This window comes from Scomber japonicus, chromosome 13, assembly GCF_027409825.1.
Source record: "Scomber japonicus isolate fScoJap1 chromosome 13, fScoJap1.pri, whole genome shotgun sequence".
Taxonomy (NCBI): Eukaryota; Metazoa; Chordata; class Actinopteri; order Scombriformes; family Scombridae; genus Scomber; species Scomber japonicus.
The window spans coordinates 12,244,871-12,263,110 of NC_070590.1; the positions used below are offsets into that span (position 1 = coordinate 12,244,871).

An 18,240-nucleotide genomic window follows, 5' to 3' on the forward strand; every position below is an offset into this window, starting at 1 on the left:
TGTTTGAAAAGAGGGACGGGAAACTTTAAAGCCTGTGAAATATGTCATGCAGGTTAGACTCTCAATGACAAACTGAATATTAGTTTTTAACACTGCTCTCATGGCAATCATCTTTGACTCTCTCATGCTTTGATCGCTCTGTTTTATGTACAAGGTTATTAAGAATGAACTACAATAGTGATAACAGTGATTAATATGTAATCCAGCTTTATGGGACCTTTACAAAAGACCTTTGCCTTAAAGTAGTGAAAAATGAAGCCCAATGAAAAGAGTTGATGGAATTCAGGTGTCTTACTCAAGTGAAAATGTCAGATGGAGAAAGAAAACGAGAGAAGCAAAGGTAAAACATAAGAAGAAGATTGCTGAATTAATGAGAAAGAGATATTGCAAGCAATCCCCAGTGACTGGAGCCAGAGTAATTATTGTATGTGTGTTTTCTTGCTGGCACATGCCTCAGGCAGGTATCTGAAATCCAGGTGGCACTCCACCCTTTCTCTTCCTCCTACTCATCTTTCTCTCTTTCACTCCTTGTTTTTCCACTCCATTTCCTCCTTTCATTTGACCCTCAACTCTGCTCTCTGTTTAAACCAGACATTTAAAACCAGAGTAGCTCGAGATGGGAAAGAGTAAGTTGAGATGAGGAGGAGGAAGACAAGGCTTGCGAGCAGAGCGGTGGGCAGAGCCAGAGAGGGTGCATGAAGGAGAGGAGGAGCTGAAAGAGAGTTCAACTGAGGAGGCTGGCCTCAAAAAACCCTGCTGCTTCTGTAAAAATCCTGCCTTGGATAAAATACAAATGTGCACTCACACGCACTCTTGCATACACACAAATTATGACATGCAAATGCAGACACCCACATAAACAGAAACTGATGAATGGCAGGGGAAAAAGAGAGAGCACAAGTTCGACAGAGGGAAAGAATTAGGGCGGGTTGAGAGATATTCATCTGTAAACTTAAACAAACTCCACTGGGTAGGACATTTTATATTACATGACTATTACAGGACCATGAATGCATGCATTATATCATGGGTGGCCCAAGTTAGTATCAAACCAGCCAAACTGGTGCTCTACTCCTTTCTCCTAATACGCACATCAACACACTTTTCTCATTTTCTCTCCAGTTGGCCTCACTATGGAGCCATTTCCTGGTGGCGCTGCCAGAGACACGCAGTCATTTCCTGAAGTTCCTTTCCCTGTCAGCTCAGCTTTGTTAGCTAAGCTACCGACAAACAAAGAAAACAGGTCACTGACACATTCTGTAATACAGCAGCCCTGACAAGACCTGCCTAGACTAAACTGCAACTGAGCTTGAATAAACCTTTTTTTCAATTCAGTAAAATGAAGATACAGTAAAAGCATGGAATATGATCAGACCATATAAAGCCAAGCTAAACAGGCCTAACTAAACTGAACTACCATAAATCAACAAGGCCAGACAAAACCTTGATGTATAAAATATTATATTCTGCTGAGAGGAATCGTCATACAAAATATCATGGTCTAAATCAGTTGATGCTTCTGAAAGCTTGTATTTAGTATTAAGACAGCCAAGTGTTTTTTTTGTTTTTAGTTTTTTTTTTAATGAAATTATTCATCCTGACGCAATATACTGCAGCTATTAGGTGCTGGTTAAAATATTTTTTAAGCTGCTATTTGACCCAGCAAACCGTAACACACCAAGCTTTTACTCATTTGACACTTTTAGATCAGCTCCCCGAGCCTTTCCTCTTCACGTGGAATTTGAAACTCATTAATATTACATAAAAACCATGCACACCCCAGGTCACAAACATACTGTGTGTCACATTCAACATAAAGCGACACAGTTGGAGGGCTCAACTACCAGAGTAAATAGACAGACCGAAGCCTCCTGGTGGCACAGTGGGTGTGCTGGTATCTCAGCAGGTGAAACGTCTATTTGCAGCCGGCAGCTAGTTTAATAGCAAGTCAGGACCTCATTCACATAATGATTCATATTTTCCAAATTAAACTAAGGAGCAATACTTAAAACATCTCTTCATTAAGACATTTATTGGTACGAGAAAGACGAGGACAAAGAATCTCTGTCTAAGTAATTACAAAACTGTAAAAAATTAGAATCCATACTCAGTCCATTCATTAACTGCACACAACAACATAACTTAATTCAAGGTTATTTAAGGATTCTCCTTAAAACATATGGTCCTGTATGTGTTTATATGAGTATCCTCAGTGGGAAACTAACAACCTCAAACTGTCGGAGAGTCTGTCTTATGTTCTGCCGACTGAACTCCATGGGGTCACATTTGATAGGCAAATAAGACATAAAAGAAAAATACTCACTGGCAGCTTTGATGAAGCTCCTCTGATACTGGTATGTCATGAGAGGACCAGGAAGCACTCTGGAAACACAGGAGACGAACAAGTCAGGTGGAGAATGTCAGCTTGGAAAATGTAAAGAGCTCAAAGGTTTGTTGCTTGGTGAGAATCAATAAATCTAAATACTCGTCTAATTAAGATCATCTAACTGCTCCCCTCGCCTCATCTGGTATAGTCGCTTTCTCGTCTTTTTTTCTTTCTCTGCCATGCCCACTTGTACAGCTGGACATCAGTTTATCACTGCTGCTTAAGGACTGTGATGGCTCCTGCTGCTTCTCAATGAGGCTTGACCTGAGGTCCGTCTGTGAATCTGTCCATTTATGTGTCAATGAAGTGCATGTGTGTGTATGTGCATGAATTTGTCTGTATGAATACCTGTGTGTTTGTGTGCATACAGCCTGGATTCATTCAGGTACAGTAGATTGAGCACAGCGTGAACACCAATACTCTTCTCTTTCCCTTCATGCATTCTTCCTTCTATGTAGCTGCCTATTTCTGGCCACCCACAGCTCAGATGCTCTTGTGGAAGTAATTTAACCATCAAATGCTATACAGCAGCCAGCAGGTAAGACTGTGGTTGTACTGGGAATGTATGATTGTGTGCAACTGACTGAATGTAAAGTGGACCGCTTCTATAAAAAGATCAGCACCAGCCCTTTCTGGCTACATAAAAAATGTTTACAAAATACATAAAACAGGTTTAACAAGAAAGTACAGCAAATAATGTAGGAATGGAAAAGAAAATGAACAATTAATTAATTTTAATTCTGGCCAGAAATCTGTTTTGCACAAGCTGCAGAAACTGAAAGCAGTAATATGCAGTTATTCAAGTACTACAGTATATGTGAAGAGAGCAGAAAAGTGCTGTAACTTCAGAATGAGAAAAATTATTCAGAGTCATGAAAAGACTAATCAAACCTCAAGGTTAAAACACGCCTTTGAATATTGAAACACAATTTTATGACAAATACATATGAGTATTTGTTGGGAAACTTGATAACTACAGAACTCTTTATAGATGTTTTAGAGGAATTTCTGTTTTTATAACTTGTATGTGCTTTTATGTATCATTTATGTAACTGCCACAAACCTGAGATAGTGCTTGATAGCACTAGTCAGAGTCTTAATCTCCCACTCTGGGCTGTCCAGCTCCACATCAGCACATGTCTTAGGATCTGATCAACAAAAACAAGGGAATTAAAAAAAATGTTTTAAAAAAGAGAGAAAAGAGAAATGCATTCAAACTGATATAACATATTTTAAATGTATTAACTAAATGTTTGCATGTGTGTTTATTGCATGCAGTTTTTGTGTTTACCCATTGCAAGGCTAAGTAGTTTTTGTACTCTGGAGCTGACACCGACGATTCTGTACAATCCCTGCTCGTCAATACCTGCGAGGAGAGAAGAGCTCCTTGATTAAATGTTGAACCAAACAAATATAATGTTTACAACTGTGGTGCCTAATTCAATTATTTGCTGCCTCTGGAATTATGGAAGATAAATACATTTTCCATCAGCAAGGTACTTTTCACATTCAATCCTAAAATAAATGGTGTGGAGAAAAAAGAATACAGGCAGCTTCCTGGTTAATATCAGGAAACGTAGCTGAACAAGGGATTAATGGTAATAAGGTGCCTCTCCTTCCTTTGCACCATAAAAGACTGCTAGTCAATTACAAAAAGCTAAATCTAAAAAGGTGCACGGAGAGCTTTACTCAGCATGAATTTAATGAAAGGAAGGAGTATGACATCTAGCCAGGTTTACTGTAATAACATGTTTCTGGGCAATTCAAGCATTTTTTGCATTTAAATACATGTACATTTGCTTAACATATGATTGTTTAAAGTCATTTTGCATACATTCAACAGACACCCTTCTAATGTAAAGAAATGATGCTGGTAGCTCAGACGTACTGTACAAAGCCATCATTAGGCACCATCTAAATGTAAATGTGTCTGCCGAGTGAAGCTTAAGAGTGTGTTGTAATGGATGCCCTGAGTGTACCAGATGAAAGTGACGAATACTGATGCACAGGTGGACCTTTACTGTGACATTTTAGAAGAATACCTCTCAGATGCATCACAAGACAACATGCTCAGAGGGTGGAGGGTTTAAATCCCACTGATGACCTTTGACACCTGTTTCAAAACTCCTCCTGCCAACAGCTTGTGTTTAAGAGTAAGGTTCTTCCATAAGATTTTTTTTTTTTTTACAGATTTTTCCTCTACTTACAGATTGTTTAACAACTACTGATTTTTACTATCTACCACATTATCATAGATCTAATGAAAAAATAAAAAAAATAAGGAACTTTCCTGTAGCTGCCACCTTTTTATGAAATAATGAGTGTATTTATCTGTTAACATGTGTGTAGCATCTTTATATGTTTTGTTTTGTTTTTTTATTGAGATAAGTAACTGAAATATAATCATAAAGGGAGTTTTAAAAAGCAAAGCACTGTAAACCCAATGACATTGGATCGATTTTGAGCTCTGTACTACTGTGTTGGGATATAAAAAGAACAAATCTGTACTCAATTTAAGTGAAGCGTACTGTGTACTGTATCATACTTGAGAAGCAGGAAATCCAAAGACCAGAAAGAATGGAAAAAAGGATGTGAGTTAACACTGTACCTCGAGTCTCCACCGCATAGATGAATTTTTTCATCACGTTGAACCCTATCACATCCAGCTGTGCCACTGATGGAGATGAGAGGAGTATGAGTGTGACATAGGCAAGTGAAATGAGACATTGCACAATTATAATAAACACAAACCACATAGAGTATTTTTGAGATACTGAATTACAAACTACATTTTTGGATTTACAAAAATACGAGATTTTTGCATATTTGTATTTAAATGTAAAAGTCATGCTATGTCCTCTCACCGTAGCTCTGGACAATAATAGTTACTATTGTAAACAGTTAATGAATCCCAATTAAAGCTACTTACATCCTTCAGCCTGGTTGTCTTTGTTCAGATTGTACACCTGCAAAGAAAAACGCACCAACTCCTTTAGCAAGAAAATTATGTTAACAACTATGTCTAATGAGAGCACAATGGTCAACACCAAAAAAAAAATATATGCTGTTGTGCTGTTTTTCTACTTATACTAGATTTGATGGTTTTTTAACAAATGCTGTTCATTTCACTTATGAAGAAAAGCTGTAATTCTTCAAGATGTTGAGGAACATACACACATCACATTTAGTTTGCAGTCTTCATAGCATCAGTTTCCATGGTAATGGAAAGGTTGGGGTTCTGTGTACACCTTCATGTTCAGAAGGAGTTGGACTATGTGCGGTTGCATCGTGCACAGTAAGTGTGGTCAGTGGCGAGTTTGGACTGACTCTCTTGGTGAAAGTACAGTAGCAGCAACAACAGAGCAGGAAAGTTTTAACAACAATAAATGTAAGATGAGCTCTGGTGTGAAACGTGAACATCAACATTTATTTTTTTATTGCGGATTGACTGAGCTCAACAACTGCTTGTTGAGGCTTGTGGATGTAGATTACCTCTCCACATTTGAATGTAGACACGAGAATGAGAGAGGTGTTGGGGCATGAACATGGCTGAATGAGAGTAGGAAAAGCAGCACACCTCCAGCCTTAGGGCGAAAAGCTGTATATTAAGTAATTTTCAGGGGATAAACTGAGTTTGGGAAGGACTAACTGTCAGTTAACTTTCAAACATTTTTATCGATGTCTATTTGCAGCCTCTCATCACAGGTTGCATTATGTATGTCTTCAAGTTGAGCAGCTCCGCCAAAGACCAATTTTTCCCTTCTAATATTCTCAAATTATATCATTGCTAAAGGGCTGAAGCAGTTGAACAAGTGGGTACTAGAAAATATTTAATAATAAATTTCGTTCCTGTCCTATTAATAATCCTTGTGTCCCCTCAGATTATGAATTCCTGCTTTGTGTCCATTACATACAATGTTGAGTGTTAACAGGTGGCACATCATGCTATGTGTGCACTGAGGAAAAGCAGCTGAAGTCGAACTAAGTCTACAAACATGATATACATTGCTGGAGCTCTTGGTTTGTTTAGAAGACATACTGTCCACCCCTCTTTCTCTGTCTCTGTCTGTCTGCCTCTCTTTCTTCATCTCTGTCACATAAGAGCAAACTGGTAACCGTGGCAACCTACCGGTTCTCTCCCATCCATGGCTTCCATCCACAACCTGCGGTCTTCTTCTGACAGAGCCTGCATGGTGATCACTCCCGACCTTCACACACACACACACACACACACACACACACACACACACACACACACACACACACACACACACACACACACACACACACACACACACACACAGGCAGGCAGGCACACACAAAGCAAACAGGCTCATCAAATACAGAGGTCAGTGGCAAACATTGTTCGTTACATACGATCAACAGACCTTGCAAATACTGGCCAAACCCACACTAAGATAAACATGCAAATACAAGCACGCAGTTATGCACAAACAAACTACAACTGTAATCATAACATCACACTTTAAACAAAGAGCCTAACTTAAAAAATATCCTATGTTTTTTCTGGACAAAAAGGTTGTTTTAGATTGTTTTAATAATGAGTTATAACATACTTGAATCAGAATACTTTATTTAAAAATCCCAATGCCCCATTTCTAATAGAAGGATCCCTGCATACAAATCATATTTATCCTAGAGAGGACAAGTTTGTCTAATCCACTAAGGTAAATCACCTTGATATGGGCAACCTTCAATGTATACACACACACACACACGCCCACAAGCACACACGCACACAGCCTCATTAGTCATGTCCATCCCAGGCTTCTATAGGTTTCCAATCATTCATATACAGTCTTTTGCCCTATGTCTAGCAGTATATTCACCTTCAACTGTCACCATCACAGTAATGTAACCCTCTCAACACACATACACACTCACACCAATCTAAACACTGTCCTTCAATTTTCAGACACCATCTAACACACAATCAAATTCAGATGCATGTGTATACACACACTGTTCATGGGTGGATACACAAACAAAAAAACTGTATTTTTTACATAAAATGACTTAATCTAATGTATTTCTTACATGTAAACACACTGTCAAAGGAAATGTCTTTAGCAATCCCTTATAGCACTTTAAATAGACACACACCAACTGATGCACACACACCACTGATATAAATAAAGGCACAATGTGGGAATGACAAACAAGAGAATGGGAAGGTGAGCTGATTCGATGAGATAAAGTTGAAGTTGAGGAGGAGTAGGCAGGGTGAGGGGAGAAAGAGGAGGAGGAGGAGTGTAGGAAGCAAAGCTGGCAGGGGATCCAGCCTGAGAGGATAAACACCCACTATATCCCATCTCCAGGTGTAAATCAACTGAACAGCACCCCTATGTGTCTGTTAGCTGTAATTACACCAGGTAAAAACACCTTGTGTTGATCACTGAAGTGATGGCAGATCAAAGCAATGTGGCTGAAATGTGTTGTATGAAAACACTGTTACATATGATGCTTCTATGCATAACAACAGCAAGAACCAATCATAGTATCCTTAAATATTTAATTACATCCTGATTTCTTTTGGCTTTTTCAGAAAGTCTTGCACTACCAGCTGGTTTGCTAGGGACAAAATTACCTAAAAATAAATGTTCTGTATGTGTTAAACAAGTTGAGAAATAGTTACTTATTTTCCAAAATATTCCCTGATGTTTCCTGCTGCAAAATTCAACAATATTCTAGAAAAGTGTAAATAAAATCCCTTGAAATCACCATTTGTCCACATTGCTTTTACATTATGCTGATTAGGGTTAAATAGACATACCGTTTGTAGACTGAAAAGAAATGTAAATGTTTAATACTGATAAAGAAATGTTAAATGACATAAAAAGGAGGCGGAAGTATGTCAAAAGAAGGTCAAAGAATTGTGCAACAAGTCCATCATTCAAAGTAAAAATGTATACACTCTCACCTATCCACAGCCTCCACATCAAAACAGAACCTCTTTTCTATCGAGTCTGTCTTTCTCCTGGTGCAAGACTTGAGGGTGAAATTCTCCTCTTCTCCCTGACAAAGAGAGTAAGTTAAGATAGAAACAAAACGTGATACGGTAAGTATCATTTTGACATTTTGATGCATGCAGAGCAGTGTGGAGGCACATCAAAATGAGATAAATATCAGTACAGAAGTACGTCTTTCTTTCCACACAACAGGAAGAAAAGAATTCTGAAAAAATGGTCCTCACATTATGGATGATGTTTGAGATGACTGATAGAGGCTGATAACTCACAAACTGAAGAGCCTTTCCTTATGGCTTGTCTGTTTCTTGATTATAAGAACACATTCTCCCTCTTCTCAAGTTTGACACCAACTTGCTTAATTATCCCATTGGAACTTTCAAATTGGAAGCACACTAATATATATTTGGAAACATTTGCTGAGTGAAATGGGCAAAGACACAACTGTGGGAAGTGGCTGACAAGAAATGAGCTTGAAACTGAAAATACACTGTAAATAAATAGGAACTAAGAAGTTTTGGTCAGTCCATCTTGTAGTATGGTAAGTACCTAAAATAACTGTCATTCTCAACCATCTTCACAGAATAAATTTATGTCCCTCGTGGTACTTTTAAATATGAGCAAATAAATATTTGACAAAAATGTGAGAAAAGTAAAAAATAAAGTTATGATATTAAATCAATATCAGATAATAAAACCCTAGAAGTCTGAAGCATGTTCAAAGATTGCTCAGTATTTTCATCTTTTGCATACAAGGGTGTGTCCATTTTTGGAAATTTCTCAGCCCACTGCCTTTTATGTGCTGTGGTTTAAATTATTTATATGTCATTTATATCATGCATTTATTTGTTTTTGTTTTTTAAATATCATGTGATAAAGCATCATGTGTATACATCCACTGTTAACTAGCGTTTTCGTCCAGATTTGATTATCTTACTATGAAACACTAATGGGCTCATGTCTGACATCATGACTTTTATTTCTTCCCTTTCAGTCCTGTACAGCTGCTCTCTGTCCTTTTTTCCACTGGCCTGTTTCACCATGTGCCTTTCAGATCTCTACGTTTTGTTCAGTTAATACCCTCCTCACTGTCTGGTTGTGTTGGAGTTGAGAGGCTCAACTCGTGCCAGCGTACTGGGTTCAATCAATAAATAGTAGCTGAGCTACTGAATGTTGACCTGAGCACATTAAAAAGGAAAAAATGCTGCTCTTGTTTGCCCCTTCAATCAAAGAGATCATCATTCTGTGATGTCCATTGCTTCTGATACTACCTTAAACCTTCAGAAAACAGGCCTGAGCTTCCATAAGCTGTAGTTTATTCACTACGTAGGTGGAGAGAGAGATAACAGCACTTCAAGAAAACAGTTGGAGTCATGCTGCATACTCAAAACATTTTTGGCCTGAACTTCACACTTCAGGCTACTGTTGTGAAAATGGTCATCTTTCTCTTCTAAAAACAGGTATCTCCATCTATGACTGTACTCTGGTGTGAAATGGTACCACGCATGAAAAAAAGCTCCTTGTCTTGGCAGCAAAGTAGTGTATTGACGCAAATCTTGACATTTACTGCTGATGGGTTGAAAAAGTTCAAAAGTTTTGTGATGTCAAACTCTGCTATAGCTTCCCCGAAAATATCTTGCATCACTGTGTCATATATTGGGAATTATATAATTATGTCAAACACAGTGAGAGCTTGTTTTGTGCTTGGCAGTGAGAAGAGTGTATTAATGAGTGATGGAGAGCAGCCCTGTAGGACGAACTAGGTGGGAACCAACTTCAAAGCAGATGATATGACGACATGCTGAAGTGACGCTTAGGCCAAGATACGCTAAGTGTCTGCATGTGTTGATCATTTGTGTGTGAACTGAACTTAATATATGTTTCCACTGCTGTAGACACACAGAGACTCATGAATCTAATGTTTTGTAACATTTTGACCTCAACTGTATATTTTAATGGCCAGAGCTACTCACCGTTTTCCCTCCTGATTTAGGGTCAAATAGGACCATGGTGACCCTCTTAGGCTCACGATGGTACGTACAGTAGTACTTCACCCAGGTAGACACAAATGAGCCTGAGGGAGAGACAGCAAGAAATGGAGAGAGATAAAAAAGATATTAAAAACATGGATTCTCCTTCATCTTCTTCACCACACTCTCTGCCTCCAATCTCAGGGGAAGAGAGTAATAAAGACAGAGAGATAAAGGAGAGTGACATCACATAGAGAAAACAGAGACAAGGTAAAAAAAAGGCTTTAGTGGCAGACATGTTACCATGGCAATCGCACATGGCCAGAGCTGCTGTCACGGTCAGGATTGACTTCATCAACCACACTTTCAATATGGTTTGTTTGTCCTGCTGCTTGGACAGGATGTGTGTGTGTACTCTATGCATGTACTGTGTTTGTGACAGATACAAGCATGTACCAATACACACACACAAATTGTTCCCATGTTAATACCACACTGCAATTTTTACTACATTGTGCACTCATTTTAGGATGTGTGACCTTTTTAAGTGATTGTGTACATATGTGCGCACACACACACACACACACACACACACACACACACACACACATAGAAGTGGGCAGATACATACGCTTCTCCTGAACAAACAGATATCCCTCCATGGTGTGCTGGCTGACACTCTTGTGCTCATGTGGATTCTCCTTCATCTTTCTCATCAGACACTCCACCTCTGACCGTGTACTCTCAAAGCGGTTCCTCGTCTGTCCAAACACAAACATGGAGAAACACACACCTCAGGCCATATAATCGAATGGTCTGATCCTGTGTTAGCTAAACATGCAACAGCAGCAGATTTTATACTAACCCATTTCTTTTTTTTGCAGAATAAGGGATACAATGTTTACCCTTTCTGTAGTGAGGATTTAGTGTGACCTTTTGGTTATAAATGCTATTATTTCTAGATGAATCTTTGAGTAAGTGTTAGTTTTAATCTCAGTCTGTGGCTTTTTATAAATTCATTTTTCTTTCACATGTCTTCTAAATTATTTTTGGGGCAGGTTTGATTAAAAAATGTTTCCTCTACTGATTAAGCTAGTGTTTAAGGATGCAGTGTTTACTTGTGCTTTGTGTGTGTGTGTGTGTGTGTGTGTGTGTGTGTGTGTGTGTGTGTGTGCGTCATGCAACCTTACATTCTGTATACTGATGGTAAGATCAGTCTTGAAGTGGTTGAAGTCTTTTGCCAGCTCATAGCCGTGGTGATAGTAGGTGAACAGACCTTGGAGAAATGCCAACAACTGAGGGAACAAGAAGGTGAAGCAGATGAAAATAGGAGTGGAAAGGAGAAAGATGACAGCAAGGGGAAAGGAAGGTGGAAGATGGCCAATAATTGCAAATGTGTGAGAAAAAAATGAGAGGGAGAAATGGAGTAGGAGAGAGAAAAGTATAAGAACGTGAAGAGGCAAGAAAGGGTTGAGGATTTGAAGATGCACAAGGAGAACAGAGGGGAGAAAACACAGATAGTAGTGGTAGCGAGGCAGGATGAGAAGGAAGGGTTTAAGTACAAGGATGTGGAAGACGAGAAGCAAGAGAGAAAAATGAGAAAACAGATGTTGTATTTAGCAGATTCATAGAACAAAAATTTAGAAGAATTTGTATTTACCAAAAATACTGTGTAATTGTGAAATACACTGCTTGGCCAAAAAAACAGTTGCCACCAAAAAAAAAGGTCACACACTCTATGTTTAATGGTGAAAGTAAGAGCATTTCCACATGCACAATGCAAAGGGAACTCAAGGGATTGGGACTGCACAGCTGTGCAGCCTTAAGAAAACCACTAGTCAGTGAGGCTAATTGGGAAAAAATGGCTTCAATTTGCTAGGGAGCATAAAGACTGGACTCTGGAGCAATGGAAGAAGTTCATGTAGTCTGATGACTCCAGATTTACCCTATTCCAGAGTTATGGGCGTATCAGGGTAAGAAGAGAGGCAGATGAAGTGATGCACCCATCATGCCTACTGCCTACTGTTCAAGCCTGTAGGGGCAGTGTTATGATCTGGGGTTGCTGCAGTTGGTCAGGTCAAGGTTCAGCAGCATTATGTGCCCAAAGAATGAGGTCAGCTGACTACGTGAATATACTGAATGACCAGGTTATTCCATCAATGGATTTTATCTTCCCCGATGGCATGGGCATATTCCAAGATGACAATGCCATTGATTCATCAGGATCAAATAGTGAAAGAGTGGTTCAGGGAGCATGAAACATCATTTTCACACATGGATTGTCAACCACAGAGTCCGACCCTCCCATCATCAATACAAGATCTTGGTGAAAAATTAATGTAACACTGGACGGAAATAAATCTTATGACATTGCAGAAGCTTATCGAAACAATGCTACGGTGAATGCGTGCTGTAATCAAAGCTAAAGGCGGTCCAACAAAATATTAGAGTGTGTGACCTTTTTTTTTTTTGGTGGCGACTTTTTTTTTTTTTTGGCCAGGCAGTGTATGTTTCCATGTGACAGAAAAAATTTAATATCTTAAAAGACAGAACTTAAAGCAGAACCAGTAAAGCGTTTTTTTGTGGTTTATATGCAACAAACTGTCTTCTATTCCTCACTACCACTACCAGTCTTTATAGGACTGTGACTGTACGGTGCAGCTGCTGGGTGTGGATATGTCAAAGTGAGTGAATGTAAAACAGACTACTGCTGAAAATGAGCATGTGCACACAGTCTCCTGGGGGGAAAAGAAGAATAAAAAAATAGGCATATTACATAAAAGGAGAAAAAACAAGTGTCATCTTACAGGCTCCACAAAGTCAAACATCTTTCTCTCTTGCACCTCCTGCACCTTGAAGACGTACTCCAGAGAAACCTCGTAGAAATGCTGCCGTACGTTATCTACTTGGTTGTCCGCCTATAACAGGGAAGGAAATTGAGAAAACAGATTCCCTGATATTCATGGAAAAATATGAGCAATATTACCAATCAAGCAACATCTTGCCAACATCTTACCTCATGTAGATGTGACTCTTTCTTCTTTGCTGAAAGACTAAGGTGCTTTTCCAGTACTGCACAATACTTCTCTGTCTCTTTGTCATATTTTTTCCTAGCTTCCTGCAACAGATAAAACAAACAAAAAACTTTTAATTGGGTGGCAGAAAAAATTATGAAGCTTCATCACAGTTAATTAAACTCGCACAGAAATTCACTCTCAATATTTCTGTGCCGATAATAGACCAAACATAAGATTGGCTGAAATCAACCACAGTGCTTGTACAGTTGGGGGGAAAAAACACAGCTGCAGGTTTTGAGAACAGGAAGCAAGGCAAACTTCATTTTATGTGAATTTATCTCTAGCTTACACATCATATTTTCCATTTTTTGGGGAGTCTAGTATAAAAAAAAAGTTCCTCTGGGGAACACAGCTGCTTATTAAACAACAGACTGTTTCATCAGCGCTGAGCTCACTGACATAAAAGACAGACAGATGGATGGATGATAAACCAGGGACAGATAGAACAGGGTGTGTATTCAAGAGTATTGGACTGAAAAATATAGGGAAAAAATGTAAAGTGTTCAAATGTCCAAGAAACACAGACACAAGAAGAAGAAGAAGACGAGGAGAGTGGAGGAGTTCAGTTTCTGACCATGTTTTTTCTCTTGGTTGTACTGTTATGTTAGGATCATTAAACTAATTAAAGCCAGTTGAAGGAGGAGACATGAATCAGTACAGAGAGAGACAGGCAGGGAAACAAAAGGAGAGACGATAACACATAAACAGAGGAGGGGTGGATCAGGGTGGGTCTCCCACTGTCAGTGAGGCCCTGCGGTATTATTACTGTACATCTGCCCCAGCTTGTTAATGTTATTACGTTTCTGTATCCCAAACTCATAACATGAGTAGGCTGGAGCTTTCCGAAAAAGCTCAAAAACATGGGACGTGACGGAATAAGAATATCCTGTGTTTCCATTGTTCAAGATATAAAGAGGGAACATTTAACCATTTAAATGCTGAAAAAAATCAGTCTACTTGTTGGATCAGATGAACATAAAAATCTTTTTTATCTGGAAGGTTCCAGCTTCCTAAACTTTGCTGCTTCTCTGTTGTGGATAGTTTTGGATATGAAGATTAAAATTATAATCAACATATTTCACTATTTTCCGATTAATAATGGCAGTAAAACAAGTATCCTATTAATTGGAGATCCATCCTATAATATGTACTGTTGAAACAGATGAAATACGAGCACCTCACCCGAAAACCTCCATTTACTGGGAAGTAGATTTGGTAAACATAACAATATACTGCATACTGGAGGATGATACAAATTTATGAACCTTCACGGATGTTGTTATAGTGTTTATATCATGATATCCCCTTCACATGATGTTTTAAGCTGTGTGCCTTCTTCCATTGGGGCAGATTTGAGTCATCTTAAAAACATTCAGTTGCTTACTCACTACAGAGTAACATACCACAGTGAACCCATTTGGACACAGTAGGAAAAGCATGTGTACTGTAAATAATAAAATGAATAATAGCTGCATTCAGGGTCCTGCCATTGTACAAACTGGTTCTCTGTCATTGTCAAGGTTTACTGAGACACTTTAATATGATGGAGCCATTGTTAATGTTGGTAGTGGTTTTTCTACTATTACAAGTTAAAATGTCATCTGTGAAAATAGCTTTTTGTGGTTAATGATATAAATCAATGAGAAGCATTGCCACAATGTGATGAATTACCTTCATTTATCATATTTCTTTTACTGGATTAGCCAAAAAACAGACCTCACAGTCTTTGTGTGAATTTCTTTTTCCCGCTCCTCTTGACACAGATATTTGCCAAGGAAATAAACAAAGCAACAAAATAATGTCTCATAGGCCAGTACTCAGACAAGCTGATGTCAACCCCAGTATCAATCACATGACACAGGTGTTTGATTGCCAAGACCGTTTCAACAAGTAGAGTCCTGAGGGCCGGAGGAGGAACAGACAACAGCTGCAGAACGCATCAGAGATGATGAACGTTCTTTTAAACAACAAGGCCTCTGTTACAAGTCTGCCTCTTTCATTTTTTCATATTCACTGTGGAAATCATGTATGTGATAATTGCTGTTGGTGCATCTCTGTCCTGTATCTCCCTCATTGTAAGTTTCACTAACCCTAAAAGTATGTTTAAAAATCTAACGGAGAAAGACAGATTTTTTTTTCTTGCTTCAAAATGTGCAAAAACAGAAACTGCAGAAACAGCTTAGACATCATGTTTTCAATCAACCGTGGTTAATTTGATACCTAAATTATTGGTGAAATGTACAGTAGAGCAGCAGTAGTTTACTTTAAAACATTTCCATTGTCAGCCAGCAGGTGGCAATGTCCCCCAAGTATGATTACACACTGAAGATTTTCTTTTTTCATAGGCATAAATGAAATTCTTTCATATAGGATTATGTCCTGCCACCAGATTGACTCATCACAGCCACATTTGAGTTTGAAAACAAACTCTTATGCTCTGTCATGTCAACAATTATTAACAAGTCCCACTGAAACATGAAGCCAACTAATACATCATCATTCCTGGCTTGTTCCTGCATAGAGCAGATAGCATGCATCTTTTTGTAAACATTCATTTTTTTGATTCTTTTCTTCTCTTTTTAAGGTTTTATCAAAGCACCAAAGCTCAATAACAGTGAAATAAATAAACTGTGCTGGATTATTTAACAGAAGCAGTATTTGCTGTCTTGCTGGGGTTTATACTAACTGAGACACTGACACACGGCTGACTGAAATACTATGATCTAATCCAGTCATCAGCAACTTAAATAAGTAAGTACGTAATGATACCAACTGTCCAAAACTTTATCAGCAGTGGATTGTTTCACAGACTTTATGCTGAGTGTGTTTATTCAGCTTCTATCATTGTTGCAGGTGTGATGTGTTTGTTTTATACAGACATGGGCCTCACATTAGCAGCTCTATGTCCTTTTGTGTTAAAGAGCAGTGTTGTATTTTTTATGCTGACAGTGCACGTTGAAGGTGAATTACTTGTGTGAAGCCATGAGGCCTTGTTTCTGCCACAGTTTGATTTGCATAAAGTCTATGGTGAGATTAGACCCTGGACCTGAAGTGGTCGTTATTTTTAATACACTGTATTATGCATAGCCCAGCATGTTTTCAATATATTTCTACTGTTCCTTATCCACTTGCTGTAATTCCCCTAAAACTCGCCTAGTGTTAGAAGGAGTGACAGCTCTGAAGCTTTAGACAAGGTGAAACTGTGCCAGGCGAAGATGTTGTCAGTTCTTTTAGGGCTAAACTGGGATTAGTACATCGCTCATGGTGACCTAACTGCACAGATTATATGTTCACTTCTTAATCTGGCCACCATGTCACAATCAAACAATGACCTGCTGTTGAGGGGGATTAGCACAGTATGCACCGATAACATATTTAATACTGCACGTATCAGAGGAACCCCCATGGCTACTCATCTAGGTATGGCTAATGACTGCACAGGACAAGTGCATCATGACCTACTGTAAAAAGATTATAAACACTGAAAGATGGCAAATTTGCTACACAGGGTGAGGGATTATCAAAAATGTTCAGTAGAGGGATTTTCTGTAAAACATGCATAAGAAAAAATCATTAGAAAGTAATATTTTTCTAGTAAGTATTGAGTCATGTGTGGGATACATCTGTTCTGTCCAAGGTTCTCATTTAGCTTTGAGTATTTACACTTATTAAAAAGTAAACATCCTCATGTTTGAGATAAGGTTAGATAAGCGATACTTTGTCTTGGGCTCCAAGCTGGTACATCACACAAGACACATACCGACAATGTCACAATGCACATGTACACAAAGAACATAAATCATACATACATTCAAGTTTAAATGTGATTAATGTGTTTAAACATGCTTATGTTGATGGTTTGAGTGAGACAGTATATATTTGGGATAATAAAAAATAAGATATTAAATAATCAAATCATTGTATCCTATTCCTTTAATAAAATTATACAGTAAAACTAGTAAATACAGTAAATAACTGAAATAAGTAGACCATAGTTTCGATTTAAAAAGCCAAATAAAATCAAACCAGATAGTAAACAGTCAAATCCAACTAACTTAGTTTCAGAACCTATACACTTATACTGTACTTTATACTTAACTACTTTACCTATTAACTTTTTCAAGTTCAGTGTTTCCATGCCCTCCTGTACATTCAGCCAAGGTTTATACACACTGAAACACTAAAACACCAGTGATGCCACGAGGGAGCCCCGCTGGCCTATGAGACCCCCCCTGTGAGAATCAGTGATTTATGTCAGCATTATTTATTCCTCTAATCCCCTATCCAGGTCATGTAATGACGGTTCAGACCTTCATAGACACCACCATGGGAGAGGAGGGCTACCCTTAGACATGCAATAAATATTCTGTATATGTACTATAGACTTTTATTACAAGTGTATCTCAAAAGGACTTTCATATATTCTTTGAACACGTCATTGTACTGTTAAAATAACTGACTGAGATGAAGACCGAGCCTTTTAAGGTGTCATAAGCACTTATGACACCTTAAAAGGCTTGGTATTATATGCCTGCTATATATAATAACATCTCATGACATTGTTGTAAAGATTTACCATACTCATATCTGATGGCATTTGGCTTGTTCGGTTAAATTGGCAACTGTTATCTTTTTCTGTCTGTTTGCTCCACGTAAAGCTGCTCTTCTGAACTTTTAAAATATGTGCATTGCAGCAAGGTTATCAAAACAAATTCTTTAAATACTGCCTCAGTGCTCCACGGTGGAGGATCTTACTAGAACTACACTGTAATCCATGTATGCATGTATGCTTTAATATGTGCAAATAAAAAGGCCCAAGC

General features: G+C 38.4%; 1 protein-coding gene across 1 annotated transcript in view; it reads right to left on the reverse strand.

The window, feature by feature from the left end:
- The window catches only part of LOC128370991 (rho GTPase-activating protein 26-like), a 95,820-nt gene that overhangs the window by 31,983 nt on the left and 45,597 nt on the right, over positions 1-18,240 (reverse strand). The window contains exons 5-16 of the mRNA XM_053331181.1: positions 13,360-13,461; positions 13,151-13,261; positions 11,534-11,638; positions 10,975-11,104; positions 10,347-10,447; positions 8,328-8,422; positions 6,516-6,594; positions 5,316-5,352; positions 4,995-5,060; positions 3,678-3,752; positions 3,450-3,534; positions 2,324-2,382 (exon numbers count right to left, since the gene is read on the reverse strand). Of these exons, the coding sequence (XP_053187156.1) occupies positions 2,324-2,382; positions 3,450-3,534; positions 3,678-3,752; positions 4,995-5,060; positions 5,316-5,352; positions 6,516-6,594; positions 8,328-8,422; positions 10,347-10,447; positions 10,975-11,104; positions 11,534-11,638; positions 13,151-13,261; positions 13,360-13,461 (1,045 nt within the window). The remainder of the gene's footprint in view (positions 1-2,323; positions 2,383-3,449; positions 3,535-3,677; positions 3,753-4,994; positions 5,061-5,315; positions 5,353-6,515; positions 6,595-8,327; positions 8,423-10,346; positions 10,448-10,974; positions 11,105-11,533; positions 11,639-13,150; positions 13,262-13,359; positions 13,462-18,240) is intronic.